The following is a 19820-nucleotide window of genomic DNA, read 5'->3' as shown; positions in this document are numbered from 1 at the left end:
CCCTGTTTGATGTGGTGAGGCTGCACTGCTGGCCTGGAAGCGGACTGCCCGATAATGAAATCAAGACTGTTTTGAGCAAAGCCCACACAGTGGCAGCCTGGGACAAACAATCTGGCCTTTATTTCATAAACCCACTGCAAGGAGCATTCCTTCGTATCATTATTGTTTTTATTTTTCCATGACCTCCCCCCCACATCCATACCACGTTCTAAATCCACAAACACAAGTCAGACAGGTTGTTAATATTGCATCTGAGGCCCGGCAGGAAGCTGGGAAGCTATCCACAGACCTTCACCCAACTTCCTTACGGACAAGAGAATTCCGCAGGGCGCCAGCTGTTGGACTCCATTCAGCCAAACCCCCTGGAGATGAAACTGCGGAGACGTGCAAGAAGTTCACGGCTGTGTTATGCCAAGGCTCAGAATTCGCTCCAGTATTTCTAACTCCAGTTATGTTTAATGGACTGCGTACTGGTACGCACCGTGTACATACAGACTCACAGATATGATTTCCATGTCTTGACCATCTCTCGTTACATCTGAACCTTTAAACCATGGTGGTGGTCAAGTTACTACAATTTCACGTGATTTACTGCTGACGGAACAATATGTACCCGGTCAATCGTTATAACACCAATAATGATAATATTCTAGCAAGAAAAAAAAAAGCACACAATGAGAGGAGCAGAATTAAATTGCCTCCCTCAATGTAATTGAAGTATTTTGAATAAAGTATTTTGAATTGAAGAATTGCAATAAGGATTTGGAATACAGTGGAAAAGCATAGGGGCGGACGCCGAAAATAAAATCCATTCTAAAGAAGAATGTTTTGAGTCTTGAATTTAAGTCTCGAGTTTAATTAAAATGTCACATCGGCTCTTATACACGCACTGCGAGGATGATGTTACATGACAAATCAGATTCGGATGTGACTGCACTTGGACCGGATGGTGGGTCATTATGGGTGCAGTTGTGACTCGGCCCATACAACTGTTCGGCTCCATAAGAAAATGGGACTATTTTTTATCATATTAATCAAAAATTTAAAAAGGCTGTCGAAAACCACTTATTTACACTTCAAAGATTTCTCTCCTCTGCAGTGGGCCGTCATCACAGATCGTTACGGAAGAGTAAAGCTTTATAAAAGCCTTCACTCTTTAGTAGACTGTGCAGTTTTGGGCGTTAGGAAACAAATGCCAACGATGCTCAGGTCCACACAATCTGATCCCGCTACTTCCGCTTTCTCCTCCGTCAGTACCCATAGCAACAGGAAATCTTCCAGTACGTGACACCCCGTCAGCGAAGATCTTTAGTCTTTTTGCGTAACACTTTACGCTCCCCACAGCGCTGCGGACTGGCGTAGTTCCCCGTGCTTGGTTGGTGAATACAGAATCTGCGAAAGGCAGTTGTTTAGCTTCCCGGTCAGCTGTGAGTGAACAGGAAGAGTGTTTCCCAGTTGAATTACGGATACAGCAGCTGCAGGCCGGCAAGGCTGGAAGTCACAGTTATTCGGTCAGATCGTTTTCAGAGGCCGTTCAATGATGAAAGAAGAGTGACAGTTGTTTTCTGAATAATCGAGAGTTTAAACTCCGGGGACTGCGAGTGGACCAGGCCGATAGACACGTCGGACACAACGCAGGTATAAAGATCTTTCTCCCCTGGCCTGTCATCGCCGAGTTCAGTTCAGATTTTGAGTTCAAACTGAAACAGTGGCGACTGCTGGTTTGTGCGTCTCTGCATCTGGCGTCTGCCCTTGGTTCGTCCTCACAATTGAGGAACATTTATCATTGCATTCTGATGTAGAAGTCGAACAGATTGGTAATTTACTCGTCTTTAGTCCAACGTGTGTGCAGGTGTTAATTTCTGACACATCCATCGATCGCAGGCTGGTTTTCCTGAACAGAAGTGCTTCCTGTCCTCAGAACTAAAATTAGTTGCTCTTAATTTCCGTTGAGACTCCCTGGTTCTGGTCTCCGTGCGAAGTGTGACGTGGAAGATTTAATGTCTTCAAGATTTGACTCCTTCCTGTCCAATTTTTAGAATTTTAAACGCGCTACTATAATCTCCTGTAGGGTGTATTTCTCCAGCATGAGCAGGTTAAATTCTTTCACTCGGTCATCACACAACAGTGGTCTCAATTCGAAGTTCTTGTCGTTATAAAGCAGTCCGCACTCATTGACTAGGGATCAACTAATTAAAATGATTAATTACTGCAGTTAAGTGATTGAGAGGTCAGTTTGAAGACTCGTGGGGTTTTGGCCTTTCAGTTGGGATGGGAAGGTTGATGTGCTATTACTCCTTTTTGAGCAGGATAGTGAAAGAAGTCAGTAAAGTCATTGGTGCACAACAGCTACTGCTGCCAGACATCTGTACCACACCAGTACTTCAGAAGACCAGTATAATCACTGACTCATGACCTGCCTTTGCAGAGTGAATATGAGCGTGTACGTCAGGATATGGATTTAGACTACCCAGATTTAAGTGCAGTAGAACTAATTTACCCATTATTCCCAAAGCTATTAACCTGCTTTATTTGGACAACCGATATTGTACATTTTACTTTATTTTTTATCATGCTAAGATTTGATCATATTTTGTGTCTTGTGCAACTGTCTCGCACAGGATCAAGTTTCAGTTTTCTGTCTAAATGGAAAAGTTTATTTAAGATGCTAACTTGTTTTTCTCATCTTATGCAAGTATGTTTCTTATTTGTTAAGGGGATCATGTTGTGTTACATCTGCAACTGTATGTGTTGTGTTATGTGTTTTACTTCAAGTAGGTAGCCTGCGTAGGCTGCAGAGGAACAGGTAAAGGTTTAGGTTTAGGTTTAGGAGAAGCAAAAAGACACAGTGTTTTAGCTGTGGGGCCTGAAGAAGAAGCCTCTTTTCTTTTCAGCATGGACTGAAGCTTTACCTGTTCCAATGTATTTTACTTGCCTGGAAAGCACATTTCCCATCTGGGACAGTTACGGAAGTGAGTAAGCCATGTCTTGCCAGCCCTGCGCTGCTGATATCTTCAAGTGTCTGATATCTGGAGTTATGGTTGGAGCCCAGCAATCTTGGAAAGCGCTGATCTGCTTGGAACCACTGACGGAATTGGCCACCGCTGCTGCAATGACTCTTGATTGCTCCACAACGTAGACTAATCATCAGGAGAAAAAGTGAGGTGTTGTTACTTGGGTAGGGTCTATCAAGAGTGAGCTGCCATTGTGTCGTTGCTGTGGGAGTTTTCCCTTTGCCCTTGACTGGCACATCGCACCACCGTGAGATTACTGCGCCATCATTAAATTGAGCATAATTGGACCCATTTCCACTTAATTATTTCAGTCTGGGGTGGCTAAAGCCTGTCACTGCGTCTTCTGGTTTTCATTACACCCTGATTTCCTAACTATGTAATGGGATCAATTCTTTGCTTGATCAGAATTCCTGCTTTTCCCAGTCCTTTTGTCCCGGTGGTGATGTAAAGGAACCTGTAACCCGTGTAGGGCAGGTACTCTCCAGGACCAGGGTAAGCTTGCTCTGATTTTTAAGGCCTCCATCACGCCTGTAATTCTGGAGGTGGAGACTCCTGTCGTGCGCAGGAAGGGTTGGGGGCGTGTGGGCAGTCATGTGGCTACACTTGTGAAGACGCCTCTGGAGGTTGTGTCATTGCAGCCCTGTCTTTTCTGTGTAGATATCAGTACTGTTGAGTAATCACTGTCAGCATGTCTGGGCATCGGTGTACCCAGTGAGAACGCCTGCAAACAACCAAAACCCTCTTTAAGACTGCTGTGTGTTTCATTTATGTGTTGAATTGGGGGAAATTATCCAGTTCTCCCCTTGGGTTAACTATGTTTTGGAGGGTTAATTAGTCAAGGTTCATGGTATTCTCTGCTATTGATTAAACGTCATCTGTAAAGTCTGTATGATTGGGACTTTATAGGAAGGGGTATTTACAGTATAAATATTTTATAGGCTTACTCTAACCCTTGGGCAAGGTGCATCTCTTGCAGTAAACCACCACCATCAATTATAATTATTTTAACACTGTAACAAACAGCAATTTATTTTCGCAGTAAGTGAACCTGAGATACCTGTCTACTAGTTATACTTGCTGCTGTGTTGAATATGAGTGTTTTATTTTCCTGATTTTACAAGCATGTAAACCACACGACCATGCATCACATTTGTCACCTGTGTAAGTTGTTTTGAATAAAATGTATTTCTTGATCCTTATCTCTCTTTTTTCCATCCATCACACTCTCTCTGTTTTCTGTCCTCTCCAGTTCATCCTGCAGCCCCAGTTGAGCTCTGTCCCATTTTCTGTATCCCTTCTCTCTGCATTCTCTCTCTCGTTGTGTTCCTTGTTTACTGGAAAACTCAGGGCTGCTTCTGGCCTCTCAGGGTTTCCTGGGAAAACAGTTTTCCAAAAAACCTGCCAGGAAAGCTGGAAACAAAATAGAATTCAAATTTTAATCATAAATCATTAGAATTTGACATATTTTTGGTTGTGACAACCCTATTGATAAATGGTACCTCTCCACTGTCAACACAGTGTGGGTTAGTGGTTAGACCTAAGGTTCTGGGAGAGAGGTGGTGAGTCAGTGTGAGCTTCAGGCTGAGCTGGAACTAAGAGACTGCTGGAGGAGGCAGTGTGGGCTTGAGGCTGGAGCTAAGAGGCTGGTGTAGGAGGCAGTGTGGGCTTGAGGCTGGAGCTAAGAGGCTGGTGTAGGAGGCAGTGTGGACTTGAGGCTGGAACTAAGAGGCTGGTGGAGGAGGCAGTGTGGGCTTGAGGCTGGAGCTAAGAGGCTGCTGGAGGAGGCAGTGTGGACTTGAGACTGGAGCTAAGAGGCTGGTGGAGGGAGGCAGTGTGGACTTGAGACTGGAGCTAAGAGGCTGGTGTAGGAGGCAGTGTGGACTTGAGGCTGGAGCTAAGAGGCTGGTGGAGGGAGGCAGTGTGGGCTTGAGGCTGGAGCTAAGAGGCTACTGGAGGGAGGCAGTGTGGGCTTGAGGCTGGAGCTAAGAGGCTGGTGTAGGAGGCAGTGTGGACTTGAGACTGGAGCTAAGAGAGTGGTGTAGGAGGCAGTGTGGACTTGAGGCTGGAGCTAAGAGGCTGGTGGAGGAGGCAGTGTGGGCTTGAGGCTGGTGGAGGGAGGCAGTGTGGGTTTGAGGCTGGAGCTAAGAGGCTGGTGGAGGAGGCAGTGTGGGCTTGAGGCTGGAGCTAAGAGGCTGCTGGAGGAGGCAGTGTGGGCTTGAGGCTGGAACTAAAAGGCTGGTGGAGGAGGCAGTGTGGGCTTGAGGCTGGTGGAGGGAGGCAGTGTGGGCTTGAGGCTGGAGCTAAGAGGCTGGTGGAGGGAGGCAGTGTGGGCTTGAGGCTGGAACTAAGAGGCTGGTGGAGGAGGCAGTGTGGGCTTGAGGCTGGTGGAGGGAGGCAGTGTGGGCTTGAGGCTGGAGCTAAGAGGCTGGTGGAGGAGGCAGTGTGGGCTTGAAGCTGGAGCTAAGAGGCTGGTGGAGGAGGCAGTGTGGGCTTGAGGCTGGTGGAGGGAGGCAGTGTGGGCTTGAGGCTGGAGCTAAGAGGCTGGTGGAGGAGGCAGTGTGGGCTTGAGGCTGGTGGAGGGAGGCAGTGTGGGCTTGAGGCTGGAGCTAAGAGGCTGCTGGAGGAGGCAGTGTGGGCTTGAGGCTGGAGCTAAGAGGCTGGTGGAGGAGGCAGTGTGGACTTGAGGCTGGAACTAAGAGGCTGGTGGAGGAGGCAGTGTGGACTTGAGGCTGGAGCTAAGAGGCTGGTGGAGGAGGCAGTGTGGGCTTGAGGCTGGAGCTAAGAGACTGCTGGAGGAGGCAGTGTGGGCTTGAGGCTGGAGCTAAGAGGCTGGTGTAGGAGGCAGTGTGGACTTGAGGCTGGAACTAAGAGGCTGGTGGAGGAGGCAGTGTGGACTTGAGGCTGGAGCTAAGAGGCTGGTGGAGGAGGCAGTGTGGACTTGAGGCTGGAGCTAAGAGCCTGCTGGAGGGAGGCAGTGTGGGCTTGAGGCTGGAGCTAAGAGGGTGGTGGAGGGAGGCAGTGTGGGCTTGAGGCTGGAGCTAAGAGGCTGCTGGAGGAGGCAGTGTGGACCTGAGGCTGGAGCTAAGAGGCTGGTGGAGGGAGGCAGTGTGGGCTTGAGGCTGGAACTAAGAGGCTGGTGGAGGGAGGCAGTGTGGGCTTGAGGCTGGAGCTAAGAGGCTACTGGAGGGAGGCAGTGTGGACTTGAGGCTGGAGCTAAGAGGCTGGTGGAGGAGGCAGTGTGGGCTTGAGGCTGGAACTAAGAGGCTGGTGGAGGAGGCAGTGTGGGCTTGAGGCTGGAGCTAAGAGGCTGCTGGAGGAGGCAGTGTGGGCTTGAGTCTGGAGCTAAGAGGCTGGTGGAGGAGGCAGTGTGGACTTGAGGCTGGAGCTAAGAGGCTGCTGGAGGAGGCAGTGTGGACTTGAGGCTGGAGCTAAGAGGCTGGTGGAGGGAGGCAGTGTGGACTTGAGGCTGGAGCTAAGAGGCTGGTGGAGGGAGGCAGTGTGGACTTGAGGCTGGAGCTAAGAGGCTGGTGGAGGGAGGCAGTGTGGACTTGAGGCTGGAGCTAAGAGGCTGGTGGAGGGAGGCAGTGTGGGCTTGAGGCTGGAACTAAGAGGCTGGTGGAGGAGGCAGTGTGGGCTTGAGGCTGGAGCTAAGAGGCTGCTGGAGGAGGCAGTGTGGACTTGAGGCTGGAGCTAAGAGGCTGGTGGAGGGAGGCAGTGTGGACTTGAGGCTGGAGCTAAGAGGCTGGTGGAGGGAGGCAGTGTGGGCTTAAGGCTGGAGCTAAGAGGCTGGTGGAGGGAGACAGTGTGGACTTGAGGCTGGAGCTAAGAGGCTGGTGGAGGGAGGCAGTGTGGGCTTGAGGCTGGAACTAAGAGGCTGGTGGAGGAGGCAGTGTGGGCTTGAGGCTGGAGCTAAGAGGCTGGTGGAGGAGGCAGTGTGGGCTTAAGGCTGGAGCTAAGAGGCTGGTGGAGGGAGACAGTGTGGACTTGAGGCTGGAGCTAAGAGGCTGGTGGAGGGAGGCAGTGTGGACTTGAGGCTGGAGCTAAGAGGCTGGTGGAGGGAGGCAGTGTGGGCTTGAGGCTGGAGCTAAGAGGCTGGTGGAGGGAGGCAGTGTGGGCTTGGGGATTGAACTGAGAAACTGTGGGAAAATATTAATAACATTAGAAAAAGGGTAAGAGTTGGCTCTGTGCTGTGAGTGTTGGCTGTGTCCAGGTCTAACTGGGGCTGCGCTGCCCGTGTCTGCCTGCAGGGGGAACTGGAGGGACAGGAGCTGCACGGAGACGCCATGCCGCCCAAGTTCAAACGCCACCTCAACGACGATGACGTCACGGGATCAGTGCGCAGCGAGAGGGTGAGAGAGGGCGACGGAGGGAAAGAGAGGCTGTGCACACACCTTACATATTATTTAGTGCTGAGGATCCCTGTCCTGGTCCTTGGGTTTCAAGGCCCTCACTCGCCTGCTGGTGAAAATGGGTTTAATTTGAGCTCTTTTGGTTCCTAAACTGTTTTTTCCGTAACAGTTGCCTTTCACGAGTTGCATTTCAAAATTGGCTTAAAATCACCAGTTTTTGTGAAAGGGAAAAAAAGTTTGAAAAGCAACTTATTTGTTCAGCTGTTAAACTTAACAGCTGAACTGCAATGAACCTAGGAGGTATGTGGGTCACCAGGACTATGAACCCCTAATTTAGTGCACCTTTTGTTCATAATATAGCTTAATCTAGACAGCAACAACCTGAGTCATTAATCCCACGCAGAACAGGCACCAGCCTTTTTAGATATAATCAAATTGATATTTTTATGGATATTTATGTGGAGTGTTGACAGCATGAAATACAGCATATTGTTTACATTGCATTTGAGAACTGTATTTAATTACAGCTAGTGAGTGAAATGTCCCAGCTGAAGTTACTGTCTGATCTCAAGACATCTGTCTTGTGAAGGTGTAGTCTTGGTGTATCAGTAACGTGACTTCATAAATTGTGATAAAATCTTTCACAGATGGTGTAGCTTTCTAAGTTACATTTATCTTAATTTTCCACATGAATGCTCCACATGAGTTGTGTTATTTACGAACATGGGTTCACAAGGGAAGCCACGAGGTAAAAAAAAAAACAGGCAAGATTTGGACAAATAAGGAGAAATGGCTAATATATGAAATAAATATTCCACTTGGGTGTTGATCAGTGAATAGATTGCATTAAGCAATGCCACAGTTCTGTGCTAGATCGTATTAGCATTGAAGGGGCAGAAGTGTTAACAGGTTTCAGGAACACTTGATATAAACCTCAAAGGCATGTTGGTATTCTGCCAGTTACAGGAAATGAGATCTTATTCATAGGCTGTTACCAAACCTCCACCCGCTGGGGTAGTGCCCACCGACTGAAAACATGTTTATTGTAGCACCCATCCAGAAGAAGAGTCAAAAATTGAAACCCAGGCGTAGACATGAAAGTCTTATTTCTACTACGTGAGGAGATGTAAATGATAAATAGACCTGAGCCCTTGGATCACCTGTCTGGCACTAGGCTGTTTTAGATTTCCTCATCAGAGGATAGCCTGATTGAGATCTTGTTAATGGAGACGGTACGCAGTACAGAAGAGGGGCGCATGTGCCCATTGGGCTGATGTGGGGCTGGCAGAGCTGGGAGATATGGGGAAGATGAGGCCTTCTCCTCCTCTTTCTGGATCCTTTCTCCCTGACATTCCTGCCTGTCCCTTCCACCTTCTGGGCCACCAGTATCAGCCGGCCCCGCGTCGTGTTAGGGCCAGGATGATCACAGCACGGGGATGTTGCACAACCGATGACAGCTCTCGGTCTTTCAGATCCTCCCGGTGTGCCCTGAGATAATGACACGGCCGCGCCCCTCTCTTTTTCATCTGCCGTTTCTGTTGGTTTTGGCAGCTGTTGAAACGTCTTGGTGACAAGACAAGATGATACCGTATGTCTTAAGAAGATGGGGGGGGGAATCCTTACCCAGGGTCATTTTCCCTGAAAGTGTGATCTCTGCACGCAAGCCGCACACATTACACTGATCCTGTCGCAATGAGCAGCAGTCGATGCCAGTTGGAGCAGGAATGTTAAAAATATAATTTACTATGAATTCCAGACGAAAGAACTGTGATGTAACAGGGTGACTGTAAATGGCGTGACTTCTCCTCCTCTTTCCTGGAATTAAATGTTCTTGAGAAATACTGTAAGATTTGTGCCCTCGCATTAAAAATCACATCTCTGGAGCTCCAGATCTGTCAGTGTACATTGTCCTTACTGTGGCCGAGAGCCTGAACAGCGCACTTCTGAGTTTAGATTTCTGTTTATTTATATTGATTTGATTTCAGAGAAAAGTAATCACAGTTCTTATTTGGCACAAATTAGTAATGTCTCTGCTATACTCTTGAAGCCTGTGGACTCCCCTTTTTTAAGCTGTCACTTTCAGTGCAGAATTCCAACCTGAGCTCTTTTCTTATACTGTAAATACATACATGCCTTACAAATTCAGGTACATAGGATCCTTGGTCTTTTCTGGTTATCATTCTAACGAGATGAGAGCCATATTGCTCATTCTTAATTTGTAAATGTATAGTCTAACTGAGACATTTAATTGAACATTTAATTGATTTGTGGTTAGATCATTTAATAAAGTTCTAAAACTGTGCAACATGTAGTTAGAAATGAACATGTGGCCTCTACTGCACACTGAGCTATTGAAGCATATTATGTCAATGACCATGGCTTGGTTCAAATTGTAGGCCTTGCACTTGATGGTTGCATTTGGTTCCTGCTCTTAATGCACGGAAATCCACTGTGAAGGCCTGGGTTTCTTCTCGTGAGGGGTTTGATCTAGCCCACATATCTTCAATGTGCTCTTGTAAATGAGAGCCACTTCACACAGCACACTGTGTCCTGCCAGGGATTCGGAAGAAAATGCGTAAGACACTTATTCCTGCTCTATGTTGAAGTAGAGTGTCTGATAAACAATGACAAGTGAAAATAGGACTTAGGAAAATTGTTTTAAAAAAGTGAATATTGTAGGAATGTACAGAAAACTGGATACATTTGCAACCAAGGACTCAGTAGAAAGCAGTCTAAAAATATAATGGAAAAATGTTTTTTTTTTCCATGAAATAAAGGGTTCAGTAAGTTTAAGTTCTCTGACCTGCTGCTGTCTGTGTTTCAGAGGAACCTGCTGGAGGAAGATTCAGATGAAGAGGAAGACTTCTTCTTGTGAGCTCCCTAGTTGCAGCCCTGCTCTCCTCGTGTGTGTGTTTGGACTGTGCTGTCAGTGTGTGCTGTCCTGTTTGCGTGTGTGTGGGCAAGGCAGACAACACTTTGTGAAACTGCAGTCCAGAGCAGCATATCTGTGTGTTCTGTGTTTAAGACTTGACACACCACAGAGCTCTCTCCTGCTGGCACACTCTGGGATCATGTCCTCCTAGCACAGCAGGGCTAAACAAAAGCAAACTAAGCATTCACCAGGAGGCTGTGTTAGTTACTCAGCTCATCCTTTCATCCACAGCTCTGCTGATCTCAATCTCTTGCTTAGGCTGTTCAGCGAGCAGCTTTATCAGTATTGTCCATTGCAATATTTTACTACAACCAGTACCTCAGTTATTATAAAGATCCTTTTAACTAACAATTAAAAAAGTCAGAAGCTGGTTATAAGAAAATCTCCCAGTGGAATGAATTGGAAACTGCAAAGAGTGCCCTGTCTGCTTTTTTTCTATTTTCTTCTCACTTGTCTTGCTCCTCATCATTCTGTATTTCACTTTCACTCCCATACTTAGTCTTTCTGTGATCCTCTCTCCACTCGCCCTCTTACAGCTCTGTGTGTCTCTCTCTATGCAGCGTCTCTGCGTCCAGCTGTGTGTAGCTGTGGTGTTTCTGTCCCTGTGTGTAGCTGTGCTGTGTGTCTGTCTCTGTGTGTGTAGCTGTGGTGTTTCTGTCCCTGTGTGTAGCTGTGCTGTGTGTCTGTCTCTGTGTGTAGCTGTGGTGTTTCTGTCCCTGTGAGTAGCTGTGCTGTGTGTCTGTCTCTGTGTGTGTAGCTGTGGTGTTTCTGTCCCTGTTTGTAGCTGTGCTGTGTGTCTGTCCCTGTATGTAGCTGTGCTGTGTGTCTGTCTCTGTGTGTGTAGCTGTGCTGTGTGTCTGTCTCTCTGTGTGTAGCTGTGCTGTGTGTCTGTCTCTCTGTGTGTAGCTGTGCTGTGTGTCTGTCTCTGTGTGTGTAGCTGTGCTGTGTGTCTCTCTGTGTGTGTAGCTGTGCTGTGTGTCTGTCCCTGTATGTAGCTGTGCTGTGTGTCTGTCCCTGTATGTAGCTGTGCTGTGTGTCTGTCCCTGTGTGTGTAGCTGTGCTGTGTGTCTGTCCCTGTGTGTGTAGCTGTGCTGTGTGTCTGTCCCTGTGTGTAGCTGTGCTGTGTGTCTGTCTCTGTGTGTGTAGCTGTGCTGTGTGTCTGTCTCTGTGTGTGTAGCCGTGCTGTGTGTTTGTGCACATTTCCCCCAGCTGGTTCCTCTCCATGGAGCTACCAGTTGCCAGTGGAGCGATGCTGTATTCAGAGTTGCAAGGTATACTTGACACGTGGTGACACATGGACACTTCCTGCTGGTTAACTGAAATGCCCCTCTGTGTGTGTGTCTGTTGGGTGAGATTGTCTGTGTCCTATAAACATATTACACATATTACATAATAAACATATTTCTAATGTGTTCGACTGGAAGGTTTGGAGAGGTGCAACTGTAACAATGAGACTCACTTTCATTTTTTTCTGTTTTGTCAGGAGAGGACCTACAGGACCTAAATTTGGACCCAAAAATGACAAGATCAGACAGTAAGTCACTGACAGACCTTTTGATAATTCTATGTTTGCATAGATGATTTGCCTGTGCCAAGACATTGTCCGAGGAGGCCTGAAAGGAGAACTTTCTCTGTCCTGTTGAGCCACTATAGGACATCCCACCCACTGTTCCTGAAAACCATCTCTCCATTCAAGGAAAGCTGATCATATTGTATTTCCCTTAGGAGGCATGCTTAGCTTCAAACGTAGCATATCAGAGCAGAGTTAACTGCACTGCTCCCTGTATCAGAATGCTTAAGGTGAGATTCACAAATTGATGTGGACAGTTTCATTGAAAGTGTCAAAGGAAAAACCACTTTCCTTTTAACTTACCGATTTTACAAGAGACACTGTTATATGCAGAAAGGTCTTTCACCTGCCATTTAAAAGTGAATAACAATAATGTGTGTGACACCAAGCACAAAAGGATGCAGACACCATTACAGCAGCTCCTGGTAGCCTGTCCTTGTGTGCCATGCAGGGACAGATGTGAGTTATTTATAGTACATTTTGTGGAGCATAAGGGACGATCTACGATACCTTTTTGATAAGGGTATTCTTATTTTAATTTGCTAAGGCCGTGTATTTATGCCACCCTCTCCCTAATCCATGGTAGTCTGTCTCCGGCGTCTGTGACCTCAGCCCAGTAGAGCCCTCAGTGACTCAAGAGTGGTCCCCACAGCTGTCTGCTCTGATTACACCTCACCCTGTAGGCACAGATGGCAGCTCCTGTAATAGACACCTTCCACAGGTAATCTTCTCATCAACAACAACAGCAAGCGCTCGGGCCCTGCAGGATAGCTGGCTCACACCAGGGGGTTTTCCTGAACTGATGAAGTCAGTAGAGTATTACACAACACAGCCCAAACAATGCAGTCCATTTAACCCCAATCCAGCACTCTTGTACCTTTTTCTGTCTTTACACAGAGCTCCCAATTCTTTACTAATTACAGATTTTAACAGAAAATACAGAATACAGAAAGGTAGTCATGAGGCACATGTAATACATTTATTTCAACCAGATCAGTCTTGAAGAACTTGATCCAAAGTGGATCAGTGGAATTATCAACCATTCATCATGACTGGACTTGGGGAAGCAGACAGGATAGAGGAGGGGTGATCCAAAAAGCCTTGTCCTATGAAAATAAAGGAGAGATACAACACTGTCCAAAACATGAAACAGACTCAAATACAGCACTTTCTGCATTCTTATTTTATACATCACCTACAAGTAGAATTAGGCAGTTAGCAGACGTGTAGACATGTAAATGTGCATCTGGTAGTGAAATTATTAAATTAAACAATTAAGGCTATGCTGCTGTGAAGGGTCCACAGTGCATTGTGACTGGGCTCTGTATGGAGCTGTTATCCAAAACCTGCAGTATTTCAAGGCATCATAATACTGTTCTCAATGTGTCTGCAGACTGCTTTCTCTCTAGTGCTTTTGGTCTCTCTCTTTGATCCCACCTCCATTCGTCTCTCCCTCCCTCTGCCTGCTTGTTAGTGGGGCTGCAGTGTGTTTTTCAGTGTCTCGGAGTTGGAAGAAAACCTAAGTTCTTTTCCAGACCTCCGCTGTTGACCAATCAGGCCCCGCAGTAGCCCCGGCTGGGTCGTGATATGTTTAGTTACGGCTCAGCCAGGAGTCGTGTTGGACACCTGCTTTATATATCAGGGAGGCGGGGAAAGCGCCGATTTTGATCTGGGAGGCTGAGCATGCCAGGCTGTCCTGGCTCTGCTTGCAGTGGCTGGGCACCGGTAATGTCAGCAGGTGTTACTTTTTTTTTTTCCCTCCATTTCCAGGCAGTGGTGGTATTGAATAAAAAGGATTTTGCAGATGGGGAGACAACAAAGCGGCACAATAAAAACTGAGGGGGCGCCCCGAGACCCCACCTGGCATGTTTGTGTTCCCCTGTGGGATGTTCCCCAGGCACGGTGTGTGTGGAGCAAGCCGGCACAACACCGACTTAGGGGCAACCAGCCTGGAAAAACAGCCCCCCACTTTCATACACATGATTTCCGAGCAGCGTTCCCCCCCTGGCCTTTAGTTCTGTATTGTTCTGCCTTTCGGATTTCAGCACTGGTCTGTTTTCTTGACCGTGAGCGGGAGCCTGGAAGTCGCATTACTCAACGTGAGGCGCCTGGCCGGGGGAGCGGAGCACGTGTGCAGGTTTGAAGTGTGCCGTTGAAGCTTCTTTCTGTCGGCGGTGCTGATAACGAACGCTCCTTGGCTGCCCCCGGTCCTTGCCACACCTATCCAAACGGCACCTTGACCAAAGTGACTCTGAAGCTCCAGGAAAAGTGAAACCGAGCCTCAGTGTCTCCTCAGTTTTGTTTCGACTGAGCCCAGTTAGCTGCTTAGTTCGTACACGTCACACAAATACGCCTCATCATTTTGATTCATAGTAGGCAATGCCACACCCACACCCCTTTCCTAGAGACCCCCACCTCACCACCCAAATAAACCATTTCTTCCAGCTTCTCCAGTTAAAAGAAATGTATCGACATGCCTGTCAATACAGGTCAGAAACTGATGTCTGAGGAGGAAAGAGAGTAGTTAATAGTTGCCTTACCTTTGATCCTCACCAGAGCAAGTGGACGGACAATGGATTGCACACTGTTTATATCAAAAATTAAAGAGAAGATAGGGTAGTGGCAAATTCTAAAAATCGAGCAGGGAAAGTATTATTTATTGGATGGAGACTTGTCAAGGAATGATTGTAGCAGTATTTCAGGGATGTCAGAAAAAACTTAGGATTTCTTCTGGAGTTGGTGAGTAAAAATTTAGATTTTTGTCTTCACTGCTGTTGGTTAAAAGCTCAGGTAACTTGTGGATGGTAGTAAATACATCTCTCTGGCTATGCTGCTCCTACAGATGAAATGCCGGAGTTTGGGGCTCCTAGAAACCGTTATTTTAACAGGTAGGGGTCTTGTGATGTAAAACCATATAGGTTTTAATAAGGCAAACAAGTTGCACTATTTACAATAGGATCAGCAGCAAGTCAGTGAATTTAGGGACAGAAGAACAGTTACAAACAGAGGTAGTAATTGAATTTATCACACAATCAATGTTGTTGATTTGATACTGGTATATAATTCTTGTTATTATTTCGGTTACTCATTATTCAAATTAAAGCATTCTCTAAAGGAAAGAAAATGCACATCAACCTCCATGCTTGTAAAACATTTTTGCATTAAGTGTTAACCCTTCCTCTCTGGCAGGGTGCAGACTCAGGTGGATGAGGTGATCGATGTCATGCAGGAGAACATCACTAAGGTGATCGAGAGAGGAGAGCGACTGGATGAGCTGCAGGACAAGTCTGGTGAGAGAGAAAGGGGACTGATGGGCCTGGGGGACTGGCCGGGGGACAGTTTTCCCTGGGGGACAGCTTGTGGACAGACTGGGAGTTATTAAGCTAGTGTTGGTTGATGTTGAAGTCTGTCATTCCATAATATCCATTTGATGAACCAGATGAACTTTTTCACATGAACATAGATGCTTGTGTCAGAAATCTGCAGTGAACTGGAGCACCTGATAAATGGTATGGAAGAAATGTGTGCTGAATAATAAAGAGCAGCAGACAGCAGCACCCAGCCACACAGCCCATGGCACCCTAAAGCCTTGATTCACCTGTAGATCAATGGTCTTCTGCCTGTCTTCTTTCCAAAGCAGAGCACACTGTTAGCCTCAAAAGAACAGAGGTGCACACACGAGTACAGACACTCGCTCTTCCCTCAGTTACAGGCCTGCTGACGGACTGCTACAGATGTTATCTCTGTGTTACCAGTACTTTCACAACCCTGTTCCCCCTTGTCTCTGGGCTGCTGGAACCCAAACTCCCCTCCAGTCGCTGATCTCTCAACTGCCAGTCCAAAATGCCAGATTTGCTGACCAGTCTTTCAGCAGCTGGGCACTTGAGCCTTTTCAGTCCAGCTCACTCTTAAGCTTCAAAACCAAACAGATGAACCAAACACATATTTCACAAGTTCTGTTCAGCTTCCCTTTAGACTTGACCATGCCCCATACCTTTGCTTTTCACTATTCATTTTCCGTTGTTTTTGTTGGAGGTGGCTTGGCAGAATGCTGCCAATGCCCAGGCCCAGGCGGCTCTGTGCTGCAGTGTGTGACCTCTGGGGGGTGTGTCTGTACCTCAGACTGTCTCCCAGCTGGACAGCTGCCACCCCCATTGCACAACTGCTGGCGCGACCTGCCGACTCCTGGACACTCAGTATCATTGCTGGAATTACAGGAAGCCAGACAACCCTGGTTAATCCTTGGGCTGTGCAGTCAATCCGCAGGTGAATCAGGGCCTCGGCATGCTGTAGCTGGGCAGCTGAGTGCTGCTGTGGACGGATCGCTTTCCCTCTTCCCTGATACACTGCCTGGCTGCACCGATCCCTCACATAATTCCACTTATTTCAGCAGTGCACTGTCTTTAAAAGCTGCACGTTGTGTTTAACACTTGCTGAGTATCTTTTACTCTTTAGAAACCCATTATTCATTTATTGATCTTGCCAAAAAAAGAAAATACGAAGTCCTGAAGATCGGTACATTCCTTAAGTAGTGTGACCCATCCAGGTTCAGCCAGGGAAACAACAAACGCTTGTATCTTGTGTGTGACTTTACTCTGAAGGGCTGTGTAGTGTATTTGTATCTTTGACGTTCACTGCTGTACAGCAACCTGAAGCATAGGGATTAGTTAGCCTCACAGCTGTAGTACAATATAGAACAGTGACACAGGGGCAAGAAAAGACCAGTTAGATTATTTGCCTTGTCCACAAAGATGCGCTGGGGCTGGAAGTGCTGGCACAGTAAATACAAGAAATTATACCCCCAACTAGGAAATATCCACAGATACATACATAAAGCCTGTCCAGAGATCCATAGGCCTTATGGAAACGCAAGATCTCAAAGTAGATAGTGCCCATGTCGAAAGTGTACCAGTGTGCAACATTTTAAGGATGCACGAAAGAAGGTTATTGCTACCAAACGGTAAGTGAGAAGGAAAATGCCGTGTGCGTTCTTGATTGTGCTCTGCGCTCCTGCGCTCTGACCCGGCTGTCTGTTTGCTCCTGTGCAGAGAGCCTGTCTGACAATGCCTCGGCCTTCAGCAGCCGCGCCAAGCAGCTACACAGGAGGATGTGGTGGCGAGACTGCAAGGTGAGGGCTCTCTCCTCGTCTCTGATGACATGATTAGTGTCGGATTGCATTCCTGAGCTGTAGTGTGGCTGGGTTCCTCCTGCCTGTGCTGTCCTGGGACTGGCTTTTCACATTTCCGTGCTAGAGTCTTTTTCTGTTCTGTGGTGCGTTTCGTCTCTGTGTGCTTCTGTGCTGTAATGTGATTGATTGGTCACATTTCTCCACTATGGGGTGATCAGTTTGTGGAAGTATCTGTCCTAGGATGTAACTAATCGATGCCAGATTTAAAGCATGATCCATTACTTATGGATCTGTACAGGTACGTTTGTTTCTTGCTTTGTATTGTTGACCTTTTTCTCATACTTTTTTTTAAAAGTAATTCTGAATCAATCTTTTCCCACCTTCACAGATGAAGGCAATAATCGCTCTGGTCGTGGTCATTGTGCTGCTAATCATCATAGGTGAGCCTCTCTTTCACTGTGTCGACACACCCAATAACCCTGCAAACAGACCAGGCACCCCAGCATTGAAGACGTACTAAATACACAGAGCTCTTGGTTTTGCGTGGTTATGACTGAAATCAGGAAGCTGCAGGGATCCTTGCAATCCTATCGGAAATTGGAGAGCGAGATTCCCGGATCAATGTGCTATTATTAATATCTATATTATTAATATAGTAGGCTGTAGTCTCGTTTATAACCTTTCCTATGTTCTTAGTTGTTTTCTTGGAAATGGAAATTCACTCCTTTGTTAATTTCAAAAGCCCAACAACTACTGAGTTTCAGCCGCCTAAGCCCCCAAAACAGTTAAAAATGAACGGAAGTAGAAGCCGTCTTGAAATGTAAGTTTTGACACCTCCCACATGTAGCTGGGGTGGAAAAGTCTGCTTTTCAAGGACTGCAGTGCTTAACATTACTGATCCGGCTTGAGTTCCTCACTACTTCATTTAATTACACATAGAACGGCACCGTTGCCCTTTTTCCAGCCTTTTAGCAGGTGAAGGACGATGGACATCTATTTCAGCTGCGAGATCCTGCCCTTCTGGACACAATGTGGCCATTCTTTCATCCAGACCAAGTTTATAGATACATTCATAGCCTCGTCAGGCACCCGCAAAGCTGACACACGACATGAGCTTATTCACACCCAGGAAACCGATTCTCCATCTCTTCCCTCTCTCTAGTTCCTGTTATCCTGAAGTACCACTAGTGGAAGAGTGGGAGAGGGGCAGCAGGGAGATTCTGCAGTTCAGCAGGAGAGAAGAACCATCTCTCGTCTCCCCCATCCACATCTCCTCCCTCCTCCCCCCTCTCCCCTGCGCACAGCCCTGGAGACCGAAGACTGATATCCTACCTTTCCTGTGCAGTGGGACAGTCCAGTACCAGTTCCCAAGGGCCAAAGGGATCACAGGAACAGCATGCTGTTGGAAGAGCAGGAACTGCTTTTACCCTGACCAACTCTCACTTCCTGTGTTCCACAGCACAGCGATTTCTGTCTGCTCCAGCTTTTGGAGATGGATCCTTTTATAATTATATTCCACTGATTTAGGTGCTTTGATTCAACTCCCTGCCTCTTCAGAGATTCACAGAAGTCTTCTGCCTTTCATGGAAAACACACTTTGGGCCTGTTTGAGAGGGAGGGTGCCTGTGAGCTGATGTGTGCTTGTCCGTATTGTAGCTCTGCTTGGTGAAGTACCACAGTACCATCTGCAGTCTGTCTTTGGAGGCTATGGTTTTGAGAGCAGGGGAGGGTGTGGACCACTGGGGACAGCTGTCTGGGTTCAGGAGCAGTGAGTGGTTTTTACAATCCGACTCCCCAGCCAGTCCAGACTAACAGCTGACCTGCGGCACTTCGGAGGTTAGTGGAGGGACCTGGTTGCGTTCATGCTGAGCACTGACTCCCTCAGATCTGTTTGGGCCAGATGCAGTAATGGACTGTGTGCTTTTTGTAACTTTAGGGTGGATGGAGAGGCAAACCAGGGTCCCCTAGCTTGAATACTATATGTTGAATCCTTTCAGACTCATATTTGGTCAAAATGAGCTTTTTTCATCTGGATATAAACATGCAATATGCAGGATTGGGTCTTATATGTATGTAGGCTGTTTTATTAGCCTCTCCTTTAAACAGGGAAAATAGTCTAGTTCATCACTATCTGCTGCTGTGTTAGTGGGGCAGGCGGGTGTGTCTTAAAGTATAAAATAAGATAGTGCAGGAGCTGTAGTAATTACTGGGGTTATTCCAGGTTACACGGTGATGTTTAATGTATAGCTGCAGTGTTTGTGAGACTGATTGGCTGAGGGTGTGCTTGGGCTAGGGACCTCTAAAGCCAGACACGATGGGGTAATATTAAGCCCATCGCATGGTGTTAAGATGATAAGATGGGTCTAACATTCCCTTTCTCAATTCATAAATATATCTGAAAAATTTGTAAATTAGGATCTAATCTTTATCATTTTTAATTTATATGTATATATCTCCTCAGTGCATATATTTCAGGACGTTAATGTGTTTGTGAACTGTGACTTGTTTAATGTGTTTCTTTGGAATAAAGTGATTTAAAGCGACTGCTTCAGGATCTGTCTCTTTCTGACCTTAGAGGAGAGGGTGAGGAGCTGGGCGATTGCTGCAGCTGGTGCGGATGGGGCTGGCTGCTCCAGAACAGCCTGTTCTTAACCAGGATGCCTCGTGTCTCCAATACCTATTGGATTACATTGTTACTGCTTTTCGATTACAGATCTGCATAGTCCACTGTGCGGTCGGTTCCAATATTTCTCTTCGCAGTCTGGTGTCCCCAGTTCACATTCGTCTGCACTAGGCCTTGTGGACCAGGAGACGGAAGGAAAGCAGG

General features: G+C 47.0%; 1 protein-coding gene across 1 annotated transcript; it reads left to right on the top strand.

The window, feature by feature from the left end:
• The first annotated feature begins 1438 nt into the window (after positions 1-1438).
• Positions 1439-19536, top strand: vamp4 (vesicle-associated membrane protein 4). The gene is made up of 8 exons (XM_088599242.1): positions 1439-1638; positions 7262-7363; positions 10188-10234; positions 11779-11829; positions 15055-15155; positions 16914-16993; positions 17382-17433; positions 18156-19536. Exons 2-8 carry the CDS (start codon positions 7298-7300, stop codon positions 18179-18181), a joined length of 423 nt encoding a protein of 140 aa, XP_088455368.1. The 5' UTR covers positions 1439-1638; positions 7262-7297; the 3' UTR covers positions 18182-19536.
• Positions 19537-19820: the final 284 nt, after the last annotated feature.

Source organism: Lepisosteus platostomus, chromosome 11 (genome assembly GCF_059453375.1).
Source record: "Lepisosteus platostomus isolate fLepPlt1 chromosome 11, fLepPlt1.hap1, whole genome shotgun sequence".
Taxonomy (NCBI): domain Eukaryota; kingdom Metazoa; phylum Chordata; class Actinopteri; order Semionotiformes; family Lepisosteidae; genus Lepisosteus; species Lepisosteus platostomus.
Note: the sequence above shows the minus strand (reverse complement) of the source record. Positions and strands in the feature narration are given on the sequence as shown.

What these genes read in the sequence shown, in the direction of transcription:
- vamp4 (XM_088599242.1), top strand. Translation starts at nt 7,298, where the DNA reads ATGCCGCCCAAGTTCAAACGCCACCTCAACGACGATGACGTCACGGGA. An exon ending in GATCAGTGCGCAGCGAGAGG is followed by an intron (nt 7,364 to 10,187) that starts GTGAGAGAGGGC and finishes TCTGTGTTTCAG; the next exon opens with AGGAACCTGCTGGAGGAAGA. An exon ending in TGAGCTGCAGGACAAGTCTG is followed by an intron (nt 15,156 to 16,913) that starts GTGAGAGAGAAA and finishes GCTCCTGTGCAG; the next exon opens with AGAGCCTGTCTGACAATGCC.